The 17,927-nt window shown below is 40.1% G+C and overlaps 1 protein-coding gene across 7 annotated transcripts in view; it reads left to right on the top strand.

Annotated features, from left to right (window-relative positions):
* Positions 1-17,927, top strand: part of LOC106590041 (rho GTPase-activating protein 12) — a 129,747-nt gene that overhangs the window by 94,853 nt on the left and 16,967 nt on the right. For 4 of the 7 annotated variants that reach the window (XM_045711030.2, XM_045711029.2, XM_014180538.3 and 1 more), the window contains exons 7-17: positions 1,143-1,220; positions 4,835-4,896; positions 5,179-5,260; positions 5,613-5,741; positions 6,445-6,648; positions 6,871-6,973; positions 13,347-13,466; positions 13,580-13,678; positions 13,849-13,926; positions 14,028-14,162; positions 15,245-15,350. In XM_045711030.2, coding sequence (XP_045566986.1) covers positions 1,143-1,220; positions 4,835-4,896; positions 5,179-5,260; positions 5,613-5,741; positions 6,445-6,648; positions 6,871-6,973; positions 13,347-13,466; positions 13,580-13,678; positions 13,849-13,926; positions 14,028-14,162; positions 15,245-15,350 — 1,196 coding nt within the window. The remainder of the gene's footprint in view (positions 1-1,142; positions 1,221-4,834; positions 4,897-5,178; positions 5,261-5,612; positions 5,742-6,444; positions 6,649-6,870; positions 6,974-13,346; positions 13,467-13,579; positions 13,679-13,848; positions 13,927-14,027; positions 14,163-15,244; positions 15,351-17,927) is intronic. The other 3 variants (XM_014180539.3, XM_014180540.3, XM_045711031.2) reach the window with 3 other exon arrangements.

Here is a 17,927-nt window from a genome sequence, read left to right as displayed (position 1 = left end):
ATCGGCAACTCTGTTTACATGCAGGCAGTGTTTACTCCTTTCACCACTAGGGTTCAGGTCAATTCCATTTTAATTTAGTCAATTACAGAAGTAAACTGAAATTCCAATGCTTTTCAATTAATTGACTGAATTGAATGGAACTGACACCAACCCTGGTTGTCACCAGTTACCACTTGTTTTGATGCTGTAAATAAGTTTGACGCTGCTCTGTAAGAGTGTTCTTGGACCCTATCTTAGCCATCTGGTCAGTAGTTTGTCTGGTCAGCACAACAGGTGGTCAGTCTGGCCAGTATGTTGTCCCTTCGCATGCTCTTGGCCTTGCTTGGGTCTCAGTGAGTTATATTCATGCTGTGTGGGTGTGAAGAGGATAAGAGTCATACGAGGTAATCCACTAGCTACTCCTCTCATTGACAAATCCCAGTCACACGCGATGTGGGCTAAACCATGCGTTCAAAGCATTCTCTTTGGGACTAGTCCATTGATTCAATTGTACCTGGATAAGTGAATCAGATGCAGCCTTAGTATTTGAACTTATTTCTGTTAAAGTTCTCTTTTAAAAAACTCAGGCACTTTGGCTCTGGCCATCACATGGGGAGAGTTTGTCACTCTCTTTTCCGCTGTAAAGTTAGTATCCCCCGCTCTCACGCCTCCCCCCTTACCCCGCCTCCACCAATCCAGAGCAGAAACGATCAGATACCTACCTATTGCTGATTTAAATCAGAAATGCAGAGTATGAGGTTCTCACACAATTCAATTTCCCTTACTCAATCAAATATGCGCTGTTGTTCTCCGTCTGTGTGTGTCAAACCAAATATTTTAGAGAATACCTTGGACTATTATCTGAAAGTGCAACAAAGCCTTTAAACAAACAAACCTCTTATTAGTTGACATGACCACTTCACAATAACCTACAGTAGTTGTATTGGCATAACTAGTTAGAAATCCATTGTCAATTTGAAGTCAGATACCCCGCCTTAAGTACCGAAGTACTATGAAGGATTTCTGCTCCAGATCCTTGATTAATTTTCTCTTCCTGACTAACTAACCATACATCTAACCATAATCTTCCGCTTATCTTCTCTAGTTTCCATCATCATCATGCTGACCTTGTTCTTTATCATTTTGTCTGTATCATTGTGTAGGAGTGTGGGCCTACAGTCCCCAAGCCGAGTTCTCCTGACTTTGACTCCTGCCCCTCATCTCCCAAGCACCCCTCAATCGTCAGTATTCCCAAGCTTTCGCTCCACAACATGCAACATCCATCGCCTCTCTCTCTATGCATTGCTTTTACCCATCATCCTCTATCCTCTGCATCTATCTTTCTTTCCCTCCTGCATGTGTCCTTTCTGTTTCTCCTATCTGCTACCATAGCCAAAGTCCATTCTACTGTCCAATAGTTTAGTTTATGGTGAATGTTTCTCTGTTAGGGTAATGTCTTTCACCTTGTGGGACCACTGATCGCAGACTGTTTGAATCAGTAGTTTGTGTCTGTGTCATACCACCCTCTACTGCCGGTACAAGGAACGACGTATGTCACCCCTTTCCCTACCCCATTTCCTCTTGCACTTTTTGTGTGTGTGAGTACATACACTGAGTGTACTAAACATTAGGAACACCCGCTCTTTCCATGACACAGACTGACCAGGTGAATCCAGTGAAAGCGATGGTCCCTTATTGATGTCACTTGTTAAATCCACTTCAATCAGTGTAGATGAAGGGTAGGAGACAATTGAGACATGGATTGTGTATGTGTGCCATTCAGAGGGTGAATGGGCAAGACAAAAGATTGAAGTGCCTTTGAATGGGGTATGGTAGTAGGTGCCAGCTGCACCAGTTTGAGTGTGCCAAGAACGGCAACGCTGCTGGGTTTTTCACGCTCAACAGTTTCCCTTGTGTATCAAGAATGGTCCACTACCTAAAGGACATCCAGTTAATTTGACACAACTGTGGAACGCTATCGACACCTTGTAGAGTCCATGCCCCAACGAATTGAGGATGTTCTGATGACAAAAGGGGCTGCAACTCAATATGAGGAAGGTGTTCCTAATGTTTTGTACACTCAGTGTATGTTTGTGTTAGTGTGTGCTCAAGGCACGAGCCTTATTATATTGTTATTCTTTTTCTGTATCTCACCCGCCACTGGCTGTTTTTCCTCTCCCCTGCTGTGTGTGTGTGTGTGTGTGTGTGTGTGTGTGTGTGTGTGTGTGTGTGTGTGTGTGTGTCAGATGTCGACCGATTATGATTTTTCAACGCCGATACCGATTATTGGAGGACCCAAAAAAAAGCCGATGCCGATTAAAATAAATAAATAAAATAACATTTTAAAAATATATATATTTTTACATTTTATTTATTTAATTGTAATAATGACAATTACAACAATACTGAATGAACACTTATTTCAACTTAATATAATACATCAATAAAATCAATTTAGCCTCAAATAAATAATGAAACATGTTCAATTTCGTTTAAATAATGCAAAACAAAGTGTTGGAGAAGAAAGTAAAAGTGCAATATGTGCCATGTAAGAAAGCTAACGTTTAAGTACCTTGCTCAGAACATGGGAACATATGAAAGCTGGTGGTTCCTTTTAACATGAGTCTTCAATATTCCCAGGTAAGAAGTTTTAGGTTGTAGTTATTATAGGAATTATAGGACTATTTCTCTCTATACGATTTGTATTTCATACACCTTTGACTATTGGATGTTCTTATAGGCACTTTAGTATAGCCAGTGTAACAGTATAGCTTCCGTCCCTCTCCTCGCTCCTACCTGGGCTTGAACCAGGAACACATCGACAACAGCCACCCTCGAAGCAGCGTTACCCATGTAGAGGAAGGGGAACAACTACTCCAAGTCTCAGAGCGAGTGACGTTTGAAACGCTATTAGCGCCCACCTGCTAACTAGCTAGCCATTTCACATCGGTTACACCAGCCTCATCTTGGGAGTTGATAGGCTTGAAGGGGTGGGTATAATTTGTGGAACGTTCCAACAGGAATCTGTTCCAAAAAACCTAAAGTAAAGGGTTGCCAACCAACAACTTATACAAAGTAGCAACGCATACAAACCTAGCTAACTAGCTGCCGAATAGGCATCAACTCACCACGTAGTTTATTTTTAATGTTTGTCCATATGCAACCAGAGTGACGACAGACATTTTTCTGAATAAACATGATGAGTGAAAAACGCAATGAAATAGACCACTCCCTACCAGGTATCTTATTCTGCCGCTATACAACTTTGTATGTGTTGTTTTTTGGCAACATTGTTATTTACTAAGTTTTCGGAATAGATTCCTGTTGGAACGTTCCACAAATTATACCCACCCGGGTTGAAGTCATAAACAGCGCAATGCTTGATGCACAGCGAATGGCTGCTGGCAAAACGCACGAAAGTGCTGTTTGAATGAATGATTACGAGCCTGCTGGTGCCTACCACCGCTCAGTCAGACTGCTCTATCAAATCATAGACTTAATTATAATATAATAAACACAGCAATATTAACTAAATATGCAGCTTTAAAAATATATACTTGTGTATTGATTTTAAAGAAAGGCATTGATGTTTATGGTTAGGTATATTGTTGCAACGACATTGCTTTTTTCGCAAATGCACTTGTTAAATCAACACCCGTTTGTCGAAGTAGGCTGTGACTCAATGAGAAATTAACAGGCACCGCATCGATTATCTGCAACGCAGGACACGTTAGATAAACTAGTAATATCATCAACCATGTGTAGTTAACTAGTGATTATGTTAAGATTGATCGTTTTTTATAAGATCAGTTTAATGCTAGCTAGCAACTTACCTTGGCTTCTTGCTGCCCTCGCGTAACAGATAGCCTGCCATGCAGGCTCCTCGTGGAGTGCAATGTAAGGCAGGTGGTTAGAGCGTTGGACTAGTAACCGAAGGTTGCAAAAACGAATCCCCCCTGAACAAGGCAGTTAACCCCCATTCCTAGGCCGTCATTGAAAATAAGAATGTGTTCTTAATCTGACTTGTCTAGTTAAATAAAGGTGGCAAATCGGTGGCCAAAAATACCGATTACCGATTGTTATGAAAACTTGAAATCGGCCCTAATTAATCGGCCATTCTGATTAATCGGTTGACCTCTTGTGTGTGTGTGTGTGTGTGTGCACTGCAAAAAGTTAAATGTAAGTAAGCCTAAATATCTTATATTGAGTGATAATTTACTTAAAATTATTATTATTATAATTTGTGTGTGTGCGTATATTAGTCTTTAAAAAAAAAAACCAGCTAAATTATTTAACGTCATTGGCAGATATTGGCAGATTTGGGCTCCCAGGTGGCGCAGCGGTCTAAGGCACGGCATCTCAGTGCAAGAGGTGTCACAACAGTCCCTGGTTCAAATCCAGGCTGTATCACATCCGGCCGTGATTGAGCAGATTGGGCGGCGCACAATTGACCCAGCGTTGTCTGGGTTTGGCCGGCGTAGGCCGTCATTGTAAATAAGAGTTTGTTCTTAAGTTCTAACTGACTTGCCTAGTTAAATAAATACAAAATCTATATATATTTACCTACAAAAATTGTTAATACATTTATTTTATTCTTATTTCAAGATATTTTACCTTAAGACAAAAAATATCTTGAAATAAGATAAATTACTTTTACTAAATATGTTATGTTAAAATAAGCAAAATGATCTGCCAATGACATTAGATAAATTAGCTTGGTATGAAAAAACAACATTTTAAGTGAATTAATATAACATACGATATTTAGGCTTGCTTCGATTTTGCAGTATGTGTGTGGTGTGTTTGTACTACCTGGGTCTGACTGTGTTTGTCTCCTGTCTATCTCTCTCCACAGCCCTCTGAGAAGTGTGGAGTCCTCAACGTCACCAAAATAACTGAGAATGGCAAAAAAGTCAGGTAGAGAAGATGCATTATAAAGATCTTGTAGATTAGAGAATGTTATCATTCCCTTATGAGGAAATTAGAGGATAATACAGAATCATACAAACAAGACAATAAATTTAATTTTTTTATTGATTCTTTGTTGAAATAATGGACAGACTGATGGTTGATAAATGGTTGTGTTGGGACGTGGTTGATAAATAGTTGTGTTCTGACTTGGTTGATGGTTAATAAAGGGTTGTGTTGTGAAGTGGTTGATGGTTGATAAATTGTTGTGTTGTGAAATGGTTCAAACAGAAAGAACTGGACATCGTCGTGGACGGTGCTACAGGGCTCCTCACTGCTCTTCGCTAAAGGACAGGGGAGTGGCACCAGCTGGGTACGTACCTCATCAGCCGCCTTGTTAGGAACCATCTTGGGTGACAGAATGTGGCAGAGTTTGTACAGTTGAAGTACATTTTTGGATTAAACAATAAATAAATTTGGGCTAATTGCCTCCCTTACTTTTCCAATAACCTGAAGGATTATTTTTACCTCAAAAGGAGGGTGATAGTTGTAGTGCCTAAGAACTACCTGGCTGGCTGTCTATCTCCATTTAGTAGTAGTACACCATACCTCTTCCTATTTGCTCTTTCATCAGTCTGTGACTCTTTATTTCTCATTTGCCATCCTTCCCTCCCTCTTACCTCTCCTTCCTCCTCTCCTCTCCTCTTTCCTCTCCTCATCAAAAGTCCTACTACCGTAGTGGCTCCATCCCTGAGCTGCTGCTCACTCTGCTGGCCAACTGGAAGCGTTCGGTCAAGCCTCGCCCAGCTGTCTCCTATGTCCACTCTGTCCATGAGCGTTCCAAGGCTGCCACTGTATGTCTCCTCTGTCCCTGTGCATGTCTCCCATTTGTCCCTCTGCCTGTCCATCATACTCACATTGTCCTATCCCCTGCCTGCTGCTCATAACCTCATCTGATTGGGTGATCAAGGGGGTGGGAGGGAACTTTGAGTTTCAGGCATGCGCTCCCTCTGGATTATTTTTCCTGATATCATGATTTGAAGATTGAATCGTCTTGATTGATTTCCCCAGTTTGCCTGAGAGGGGATGTTTGTAAAAACTAAAAGAGTGTTCCAAAGAATGAAGAATACATGATTGAGTTTCTATTTTTAAAACAATATTTGAAAAAGAAAATAGAGGAGCTGTTTCTTAGATAAAGGTGGTGTAAACATGGTGGTGTAAAAAGGTGGTGTAAAAATGCATACAGTGCTTTAAAATATGTGATAAAATGTGATAACAATTTAACTTTACAATAATACGGTACTAAATATCCAGCTTTTAACACAGTGGTGTGAATATGATCATCTGTGTTTATCTTCAAGTAAACCTAGCACTTAATAACTGATGCATAACTATAACACAGTAACTTGTAACTTAACACTGCTTTTGTTGTTTTTAATGCAACTTGTAATAATAACGGTGGGAAAGTACTCATGAAAGATTTACCAATATTACTGTCCTTGAGCTGGAAAACCAGCTCTCATCTGATTGATTGTCTGAATGTTGATTTCCTTGTAGAAGTTTGGGGGTAACCAGTCGAAGCCGGAATTCACTGTGGATCTCAGAGGGGGGTCAGTTGATTGGGCCTCGAAGGATAAGTCCAGCAAGAAGCACGTCATTGAGCTGAAGACCCGTCAGGGGACGGAGCTGCTGATCCAATCAGAGATCGACAGCGTCATCAACGACTGGTACCGAGTCCTGACAGACACCATCAGTACACATGTGAGTGGACCGCTCTTCTCAGCCTATCTATCTTCTCAGTTCTCGTCATAGTAGTTACGGTACCACACCTCTGTAAAGTACAAGTCAGGTTTGTCAACATCCACAACGAGAGGCTTCTGAAATGTATGCATTTATCTGTAATCTGTTCAGTACCACTCCCTTTCACGGCAAAGGTGATCCAGGCTGATTTGAATAACTTGTGGTGTTTGTGTGTGTGGACAGGCATGGGAGTCAGATGAAGCCTTAGAGGAGGACATGCCTGAGTCCCCCGGTGCAGAAAAACAAGACAAGGAGAAAGACCACAGAGACTCCAAGAAAAACAGAGGTTCCTTGACTAAATACACTGTGTGTGTGGCGCTCACGCGTCAGTGTTAGTTTTGTCAACAAAAAGTGACTGAAATATTCCGAATTTTTCAGTGGCAAAATAGACCCAGAAAGTACTATAACCAAACAAAAATGTATTTTCATTTCTGTTGACTAAAACGAGATGAGACAAAATTACCTCTGACTACTAAATGGACTGGACAATAGTTTTTAGAGCGAGTGAGAGCTTTTCATTGATAAGCACAATTAATATTAGCAGCATAGATGTGCAGCGTAATTCTGTTCAGCGTTGGGAAGGACACATCACAGCTGGTGAGTTGCGGGGGAGCAACCGATGAGTGTGGGCAGACCGGCTCCGCCTCAGATGATACACATTGCGCAGGCAACTCTTGCTTCCCTGTAGCTAACCAGTCACTACCAGCCTTCTAGTTACAGTGGAGCAAAAAAGTATTTAGTCAGCCACCAATTGTGCAAGTTCTCCCACTTAAAAAGATGAGAGAGGCCTGTAATTTTCATCATTGGTACACGTCAACTACGACAGACAAAATGAGAAAAAAAATCCAGAAAATCACATTATAGGATTTTTTATGAATTTATTTGCAAATTATGGTGGAAAATAAGTATTTGGTCAATAACAAAAGTTTATCTCAATACTTTGTTATATACCCTTTGTTGGCAATGACACAGGTCAAACGTTTTCTGTTAGTCTTCACAAGGTTTTCACACACTGTTGCTAGTATTTTGGCCCATTCCTCCATGCAGATCTCCTCTAGAGCAGTGATGTTTTGGGGCTGTCGCTGGGCAACACGGACTTTCAACTCCCTCCAAAGATTTTCTATGGGGTTGAGATCTGGAGACTGGCTAGGCCACTCCAGGACCTTGAAATGCTTCTTACGAAGCCACTCCTTCGTTGTCCGGGCGGTGTGTTTGGGATCATTGTCATGCTGAAAGACCCAGCCACGTTTCATCTTCAATGCCCTTGCTGATGGAAGGAGGTTTTCACTCAAAATCTCACGATACATGGCCCCATTCATTCTTTCCTTTACACGGATCAGTCGTCCTGGTCCCTTTGCAGAAAAACAGCACCAAAGCATGATGTTTCCACCCCCATGCTTCACAGTAGGTATGGTGTTCTTTGGATGCAACTCAGCATTCTTTGTCCTCCAAACACGATGAGTTGAGTTTTTACCAAAAAGTTATATTTTGGTTTCATCTGACCATATGACATTCTCCCAATCCTCTTCTGGATCATCCAAATGCTCTCTAGCAAACTTCAGACGGGCCTGGACATGTACTGGCTTAAGCAGGGGGACACGTCTGGCACTGCAGGATTTGAGTCGCTGGCGGCATAGTGTGTTACTGATGGTAGGCTTTGTTACTTTGGTCCCAGCTCTCTGCAGGTCATTCACTAGGTCTCCCCGTGTGCTTCTGGGATTTTTGCTCACCGTTCTTGTGATCATTTTGACCCCACGGGGTGATATCTTGCATGGAGCCCCAGATCGAGGGAGATTATCAGTGGTCTTGTATGTCTTCCATTTCCTAATAATTGCTCCCACAGTTGATTTCTTCAAACCAAGCTGCTTACCTATTGCAGATTCAGTCTTCCCAGCCTGGTGCAGGTCTACAATTTTGTTTCTGGTGTCGTTTGACAGCTCTTTGGTCTTGGCCATAGTGGAGTTTGGAGTGTGACTGTTTGAGGTTGTGGACAGGTGTCTTTTATACTCATAACAAGTTCAAACAGGTGCCATTAATACAGGTAACGAGTGGAGGACAGAGGAGCCTCTTAACTTCTTGGGGCTATGTGGGACGCTAGCGTGCCACCCGTGGTGCACCCTATCAACAGCAGGTGCATTTCAAGAGCGGCAAATTTGAAACCAAATAAATGTCAAAATTCAAATTTTTCAAACATACAACTATCTTACACCCTTTGAAAGATAAACATCTCCTTAATCTAACCACGTTGTCCGATTTCAAAAAGGTTTTACGGCGAAAGCATAAAGTTAGATTATGTTAGGAGAGTACATTGACAATAGCTGTGTGTAATATTTTGTCAATTCAAAGACAGGGTCACCAAAACCATAAAACCAGCTAAAATGATGCACTAACCTTTTACAATCTCCATCAGATGACACTCCTAGGACATTATGTTAGACAATGCATGCATTTTTAGTTCTATCAAGTTCATATTTATATCCAAAAACAGCGTTTTACTATGGCATTGATGTTGAGGAAGTCGTTTCCCTCCAATAACCGGCAGTCAAGTCAGCACCACAAATTAAATAATTAAAATTAGAAAACATTGGTAAAATATTATATTGTCATTTAAAGAATTATAGATTTACATCTCTTGAACGCAATCAACTTGCCAGATTTAAAAATAACCTTACTGGGAAATCACACTTTGCAATAATCTGAGCACTGCGCCCAGAAAAATATGCTTTGCTATACAGACAAACGGCCATGTTGGAGAGATCTAAAATCGAAAATACTATGTAAATAATCCATTACCTTTGATTCTCTTCATCAGATGTCACTTCCAGGAATCCCAGGTCCATAACGAATGTAGTTTTGTTCAAAAAAGCTCATCATTTATATCCAAAAAGCTCCGTTGTTAGCACATGATCTAAGCCAGCCGGACTTCTCGTCATGAACGAGGGGGAAAAATATATTTACGTTCGTTCAAACATGTCAAACGTTGTATAGCATAAATCATTAGTGCCTTTTTTAACCAGAACATGAATAATATTCAAGGTGGACGAATGCATTCTCTTTTATAACGTATTGGAACGAGGGTACCCAACATGAACTCGCGCGCCAGAGTCTAATCGGCCATCACCGTTCCATGGCTCTTGTTCGGTCAGATCTCACAGTAAAAGACTCAAAACACTTTGTAAAGGCTGGTGACATCTAGTGGAAGCCATAGGAAGTGCCAAAACATTAATCAACCCCTGTGTGTTTCAATGGCATAGGCTTAAAGGTAATTCAACACATCAGGTATCCACTTCCTGTCAGAAAATGTCTCAGGGTTTTGCCTGCCAAATGAGTTCTGTTATACTCACAGACACCATTCAAACAGTTTTAGAAACTTTAGGGTGTTTTCTATCCATATATAATAAGTATATGCATATTCTAGTTACTGGGTAGGATTAGTAACCAGATTAAATCGGGTACGTTTTTTTATCCAGCCGTGAAAATACTGCCCCCTAGCCCCAACAGGTTAAAGAAGAAGTTACAGGTCTGTGAGAGCCAGAAATCTTGCTTGTTTGTAGGTGACCAAATACTTATTTTCCACCATAATTTGCAAATAAATTCATAAAAAATCCTACAATGTGATTTTCTGGATTTTTTTTTCTCATTTTGTCTGTCATAGTTGACGTGTACCTATGATGAAAATTACAGACATCTCTCATCTTTTTAAGTGGGAGAACTTGCACAATTGGTGGCTGACTAAATACTTTTTTGCCCCACTGTAGCTACCCTGTGCCTGGTTAAGAAACACAAGATGCTTAACAAAATTAAAAACAATAGCAGCATTGAGTTTAATAGTAAAACAACAGTCTAGCTATGTTTTCTCTCCCTTGATTAGGCTCTGGAAAAGTTGGCTGTCTTTGAATTTGTAGTCTCACTCAACCCTCCCACTTTTCCCACTTCAATTCCCACTTCTCCCTCTTTTCCTCAGAGAAAATGGCTTGATTCTAGCCCTTAGGCTATCGTTGCAAAGACATGACCCATGGCGCTAAGGTTTTTTCTTTCTATCGTGCATTGGCGGATTTTACATTCATAAAGCATATCACAGGCCGTTCTAAAACTAGGCTACTTGCGGACCTGACCGTTAACCATTGTTTAGGCTACACCTTGTTCAGTCATGTTACCTCATTAGCTACCAAAAGCTAACAACCTGGGGCGCGTTCAGCAAGAAAGAAATAGGCTATGTAGAACAAACATGCCTCTCTGATATGTTGAATAAGGAATAATGTTGGCTCTATTCATGGAATTTCTATCTGCAACGTTCAAGAATGTTTTTTAACTGAATGGGGCCATGGTAACATTACCAGTAGCCTATATGCAAACATTTGGTGGCACAGAAAGAAAGGAAAAGAGATGGCAAAAAATGTATTGACTAAATTCCTCTTGCTACTATGCTATATCTGGGTAAATAACTTTATTTTGAGTTAATGTGGACCCAGTGAATCAGACTTGAGCACTTGGACCAGGACTAGAGCACTAGGACGCGGACTTCAGAAATTGGGACTCGTGACTCGATTCGTGACTTGAGCATTGGTGATTCTGACTTGGACTCGAGCGCAGGGGAATCAAGATTTAGTGACTCGACTACATCACTGGGCGAAACAGTCATTAGCCCCTGTTCTACTTTTGGACATCAATGTGGCTGCGGCATCTGTGGAACATTGATAACAATGGCAATGACGTGACCAAGTGATGGAGGTGCAACCCATACTACTTTGCCAATACTTTGCGGCACCATCTAGTCTCTCTCTCTGATTGTGTGTGTCTGTTTGTTTTGTATGTAATGTGCAATATCTGTGTAGGCTGATTTAGGAATTTGCATGGACAAATAATTCTTATATAATATTATTCTTATATGCAGTACCAGTCAAAAGTTTGGACTCACCTACTCATTCCAGGGTTTTTCTTTCTCAAAACTATGAAATAACACATCTGGAATCATGTAGTAACCAAAAAAAGTGTTAAACAAATCAAAAGATATGTTTGAGATTCTTCAAAGTAGCCAACCTTTGCCTTGATTACAGCTTTGCACACTCTTGGTATTCTCTCAACCAGCTTCATGAGGTAGTCACCGGGAATGCATTTCAATTAGCAAGTGTCCCTTGATAAAAGTTAATTTGTGTAATTTATTTCCTTCTTAATGTGTTTGAACCAATCAGTTGTGTTGTGACAAGGTAGGGGTGGTATACAGAAGATAGCCCTATTTGGTAAAAGACCAAGTCCATATTATGGCAAGAACAGCTCAAATAAGCGAAGAGAACGACAATCCATCATTACTTCAAGACATGAAGATTAGTCAATATGGAACATTTCAAGAACTTGTAAAGTTTCTTCAAGTGCAGTGGCAAAAACCATCAAGCGCTAGGATGAAACTGACTCTCATGAGGACCGCCACAGGAAAGGAAGACCCAAAGTTACCTCTGCTGCAGAGGATAAATTCATTAGAGTTACCAGCCTCAGAAATTGCAGCCCAAATAAATTCTTCAGAGTTTAACAGACACATCTCAACATCAACTGTTCAGAGGAGACTGTGTGAATTAGGCCTTCATGGTCGAATTGCTGCAAAGAAACCACTACTAAAGGACACCAATAACAAGAGGAGACTTTGACGTTAGAGCAATGGACATTAGACCAGTGGAAATCTGTCCTTCCGTCTGATGAGTGCAAATTTGAGATTTTTGGTTCCAACCGCCATGTCTTTGTGAGACGCAGAGACGCATTTGTTTTTCAACATGACAATGACCCAACACACCTCCAGGCTGTGTAATTTGACCAAGAAGAAGAGTGATGGACTGCTGCATCTGATGACCTGGCCTCCACAATCACCCGACCTCAACCCAGTTGAGATGGTTTGGGATGAGTTGGACCGCAGAGTGAAGGGAAAGCAGCCAACAAGTGCTCAGCATATGTGGGAACTCCTTCAAGACTGTTGGAAAAGCATTCCAGGTCAAGCTGGCTGAGAGAATGCCATGAGTGTGCAAAACTGTCATCAAGGCAAAGGGTGGCTACTTTGAAGAATCTAAAATATATTTTGATTTAACACTTTTTTTGGTTACTACATGATTCCATATGTGTTATTTCATAGTTTTGAAGTCTTCACTATAATTCCACAATGTAGAAAATTGTAAAATAAATAAAAACCCTTGAATGAGCAGGTGTCCAAACGTTTGACTGATACTGTATGTTTAAAATGTTTCTGCTTTGGGGAAGAGAATAGAAACATATGTTGGTAGGACCAGGCTATGTATGTTTGTGCACATGGAAGTCAGTGATTTATGTTTACTATAAGTTAATGAACCAATACAAATGTGATGTGACTGAAATGGGATTAAAATGAAAGGACATTTAGTTGACTAAAATGGGTCACTGTTTTTATAATTTTGAAAATATCTAGACTAAATCATTATTGAAATGACAAAAAAAATGTGACTACGACTTAATGATATTTTGGTCAAAATGACAAAGACTAGACTAAATCTGAATTAACACTGGCGCGCTTGCGTGTGTGTGCGTGCGTGCGTGTGAGAATGTTCGCGTGTTTGTTTGCGTGTCAGTGATCTAAAAAGGTTTTGTCACCAAATGCCCTCTTAGTACCTGTTTAGTAATTTTCCTCCATATGGTTTCAGCGATGAAGACGTCTGTGAGTATGGACTCCTCGGACCAGAAGAAGACCAGAGTAAAGCTGAAGAAGTTCCTGACCCGCCGACCCACCTACCAGGCCGTCAGAGACAAGGGCTACATTAAAGGTATGGATGGCCTCACTGCAAGCCAGTTCCTATAAAGGTGACATTTGACATGCCTGTCTCTCTCTTTATTTGTTATTTAAAATATACTTCTCTTGCTTTGTGTTGTGCCACAGACCAGGTGTTTGGCTGCAGCCTCAGCAGCCTGTGTCAGAGGGAGAACACTTCGGTGCCCACTTTTGTCACCATGTGCATCGACCACGTGGAAAACACAGGTATGACCTCTCTGTTTCTGTTCCCTCTTTCTGCATTTTAAAATTAGCCATTTTGTTTCCATGATGTGTACTGAATGAGTTATAATGCTGTCTCTGTATCTTTCTCTTTCCCCCTCCTCTGTCTCTGTCCTCTTGTCTTTGTGTCTCTGACCCTGTCCTCTCTTCTGCAGGTCTGAGTATAGATGGGATATACAGAGTGAGTGGGAACCTAGCTGTGATACAGAAGCTGCGCTTTGCTGTCAATCACGGTAGGGCAAAAATAGTTTTGGTTTTCTTTTGGAACCAGTGGAATTGTCCATGGAACAAATGGAATAGTACTAAAAGAGAACCTTATTTGTGTGTGTTCCAGATGAGAAGGTAGAGCTGGATGACAGTAAGTGGGAAGACATCCACGTGACTACAGGAGCCCTGAAGATGTTATTCAGAGAGCTGCCTGAGCCCCTTTTCACCTACGACTCTTTCAACGACTTTATCAATGCCATCAGTGAGTAGTAACACACTTGACTACACTGTTAGACTTCACTGTGCTGTATAACAAACACTGTACTGTGCAACACATATACCATAGAGATCCTATTAAATTCTGAATTCCTATTCTAATTCCTAATTCTATGACGTATACATTATATGCCTGTCTACTGAGCCACTATTTATAATGGTAAAATCAAGGTTTGATGGTTTGCCTAAAGACAATGCCTATTAAGACATAATTGACTTCATATGCTGAATTTACCACTTGGTTTGGGTGATTCCAAATGTGTGTTGTTTTAAATGTATCCACAAGATGGCACCCTTATCATTTGAATTCACAAAAATTTATTAAGATTAAGGATTAGGGTTGCAAAGCTATGGTAATTTACCAAAGTTACCGGAATCTAAGGTAATTTATGGAAATCTATGGTAACTTTGGTCATTTAATAAATGTATTCATATACAGTATAATATTTTTATATCTTTGTATATATTGTCCATGAGTTTCTATTGGATAAATCATATGGTTCAAGAGAAAATAGTCCTATTAATGAAAAAAGCATAGAATCAACAATGGAATTATTTTCAATGAACTCTTCCAACTATTGACTTTGTTTTTACAACTGCCACTAGTTTGGCTCTGAAACATTTACAACAAAGACATATTGACATTAAGTAAATAAATAAATAAAAGCTATTTCATGCAGAAACCCTCATATTAAGCACCGAAGGTATTCACTAAATTGATGGTTTATATTTAGGATCATTTTTTACAGCTTTGTCATTCTATTTTTTATTTGAAAATGATCTTGTTTGATTATTTTATATATTTTACATGTGATAAGGCCACAAAGTGGGCCAGAGATAATTACAGACACTTGTGATAATCTGAAGTACCCAAAAGGGCCACTAGATGTATTGTGATAAATTACATAAAATCCTTGAAAGTTACCAACATTTTGATAGTTTACTGGTAAACTTAGAAAGTTTCCAGTAATATACCCTTCATTTGCAACCCTTATCAGGACAATGTAAATGCTGTGTTTCTACATATGCAATGAAATTAATGGTTTTAAATTTTTCCCTCTGTTCCAGAATGCTCAGACTACAAGCACCGAGTGAATTTGATAAAAGACTTAATCAAGCATTTGCCAAAACCGAATCACGACACAATGCAATGCCTCTTCAAGCATCTCAGAAGGTAAGCAAAAAGAATCCTACATTTCTGCTAAACTAAAGTCAATACTCTCTGATGGATGACAAGACCCAGCTCATAATTCATTGTGCTAGTCTGTTTAAGAGTAGCCTGGGAAGCCGCTAGCGGGCTTTATGGATCTCCACTATTGTCTGGGCTTGATGTGCACAGTCGGTAATACACTCATGTCCCCCTGTGACCGGTTCGTACATAAAGCATTCTCTATTCAGGCTGCAAAGGCTTTGATTTCCTCCTAAACTAGAGACAAGAAGGAGGCGAGAAGGAGGGAGAAAGAAAACGGGGAAAATATTAATAGTATTTTTTTTTATTGTTTTGTTTGCCCATCTGCCTCCCCTCTCTCTTCGGAGGACAAAAATATACTTTGTTTTGTACATTCTACACACATTTTACATACATGGCATTTTATTTATTTTTACACTTGTTACATAGCAAGAATAAAGTAATTTGATATTTTTATACACATTACATTGAGATACAGTTGAAGTTGGCTAATTGACATCATTCGGGTCAATTGGAGGTGTACCTGTGGATGTATTTCAAGGCCTACCTTCAAACTCAGTGCCTCTGCTTGACATCATGGGCAAATCAAAAGAAATCAGCTAAGACCACAGAAAATAAATTGTAGACCTCCACAAGTCTGGTTCATCCTTGGGAGCAATTTCAAAAGCCTGAAGGCACCACGTTCATCAAACGTTAAACAATAGTACGCAAGTATAAACACCATGGGACCACGCAGCCGTCATAGCGCTCAGGAAGGAGACGCATTCTGTTTCCTAGAGATGAACATACTTTGGTGCGAAAAGTGCAAATCAATCCCAGAACAGCAGCAAAGGGCCTTGTGAAGATGCTGGAGGAAACAGGCACAAAAGTATCTATATCCACAGTAAAACGAGTCCTATATCGACATAACCTGAAAGACCGCTCAGCAAGGAAGAAGCCACTGCTCCAAAACCGCCATAAAAAAGCCAGACTACGGTTTGCAACTGCACATGGGGACAAAGATCGTACTTTTTGGAGAAATGTCCTCTGGTCTGATGAAACAAAAATATAACTGTTTGGCCATAATGACCATTGGGGGACGCTTGCAAGCCGAAGAACACCATCCCAACCGTGAAGCACGGGGGTGGTAGCATCATGTTGTGGGGGTGCCTTCTTGCAGGAGGGACTGGTGCACTTCACAAAATAGATGGCATCATGAGGGAGGAAAATGTTGTGGATATATTGAAGCAACATCTCAAGACATCAGTCAGGAAGTTAAAGTTTGGTCGCAAATGGGTCTTCCAAATGGACAATGACCCCAAGCATACTTCCAAAGTTGTGGCAAAATGGCTTAAGGACAACAAAGTCAAGGTATTGGAGTGGCCATCACAAAGCCATGACCTAAATCTTATAGAAAGGATTGTGGGCAGAACTGAAAAAGTGTGTGCGAGCAAGGAGGCCTACAAACCTTACTCCGTTACACCAGCTCTGTCAGGAAAAATGGGCCAAAATTCACGCAACTAATTGTGGAAGCTTGTGGAAGGCTACCCAAAAGGTTTGACCCAAGTTAAACAATTTAAAGGCAATGCTACCAAATACTAATTGAGTGTATGTAAACTTCTGACCCACTGGGAATGTGATGAAAGAAATACAAGCTGAAATTAATCATTCTCTCTACTATTATTCTGACATTTCACATTCTTAAAATAAAGTGGTGATCCTAACTGACCTAAGAAAGGGAATTTTTACTAGGAATAAATAGTCAGGAATTGTGAAAAACTGAGTTTAAATGTATTTGGCTAAGGTGAATGTAAACCTCTGACTTCAACTGTAGATAGTACTTATACATTATACATTGTGTTTTCAGTCATAACTATTATAGAACATGAGCTTTTAAACCCACCACTCAGCTACTCTCAGGGGCAATACCAAAATAAGTGATCTAGTGATTCTGTCTATTTGTAGCAAAATCTGCAGAGCAGAGATGGTTATATGCCCCATATAAATAACATTGTTTGTGGCCAGAATTTTGTTTCATTTCAAAAGTTTTGAATCAAGAGTTGTTTTGCGTTATCAGTTCATAAACCATGTGCCACGGAATCGGCACACCGAAAATCTCTTCCTAACTATTTTGCAACCTGTATGACGCCGCAGCCAATATTTTGGTCCTCAAGTAAAACCGATATACATTTATTTTTTTCGGACAATTTTTTTGTCATAAGTCTTGCATTTTGGACTTGCATACTTTCTTTTTGAAACACCATTTTTCCCTGCCATGCTAGAGTGGCTAACAAGTGTATTATTGGCTGTTCACATCAAGCCCAGACAAAAGCGGAGATCAGGTTAGTTTTAAGAGGATTTTTACCTATTTACCTATGAAAGAAATGTAAGAAGTTGCATATGCTCCCATGGATTTAATAGGTAAAAGCACCAGTGTTTGAGCATACAGTGCCTTCTTCTGGGCAATATAATATATTATGTTTATTTACCACATATTGTCCGTTTTGCTTGGGACTCTATATTGTTTGTCTGTTCTTTTTCAATCAATAACCTACAGTAGCCTGTCAGTCCTCACTACTACCT

The sequence above is a fragment of the Salmo salar genome, chromosome 29 (assembly GCF_965601325.2).
Source record: "Salmo salar chromosome 29, fSalSal1, whole genome shotgun sequence".
Taxonomy (NCBI): domain Eukaryota; kingdom Metazoa; phylum Chordata; class Actinopteri; order Salmoniformes; family Salmonidae; genus Salmo; species Salmo salar.
The sequence above is the reverse complement of the archived record's forward strand: the minus strand, read 5'-3'. Positions and strand labels throughout refer to the sequence as shown.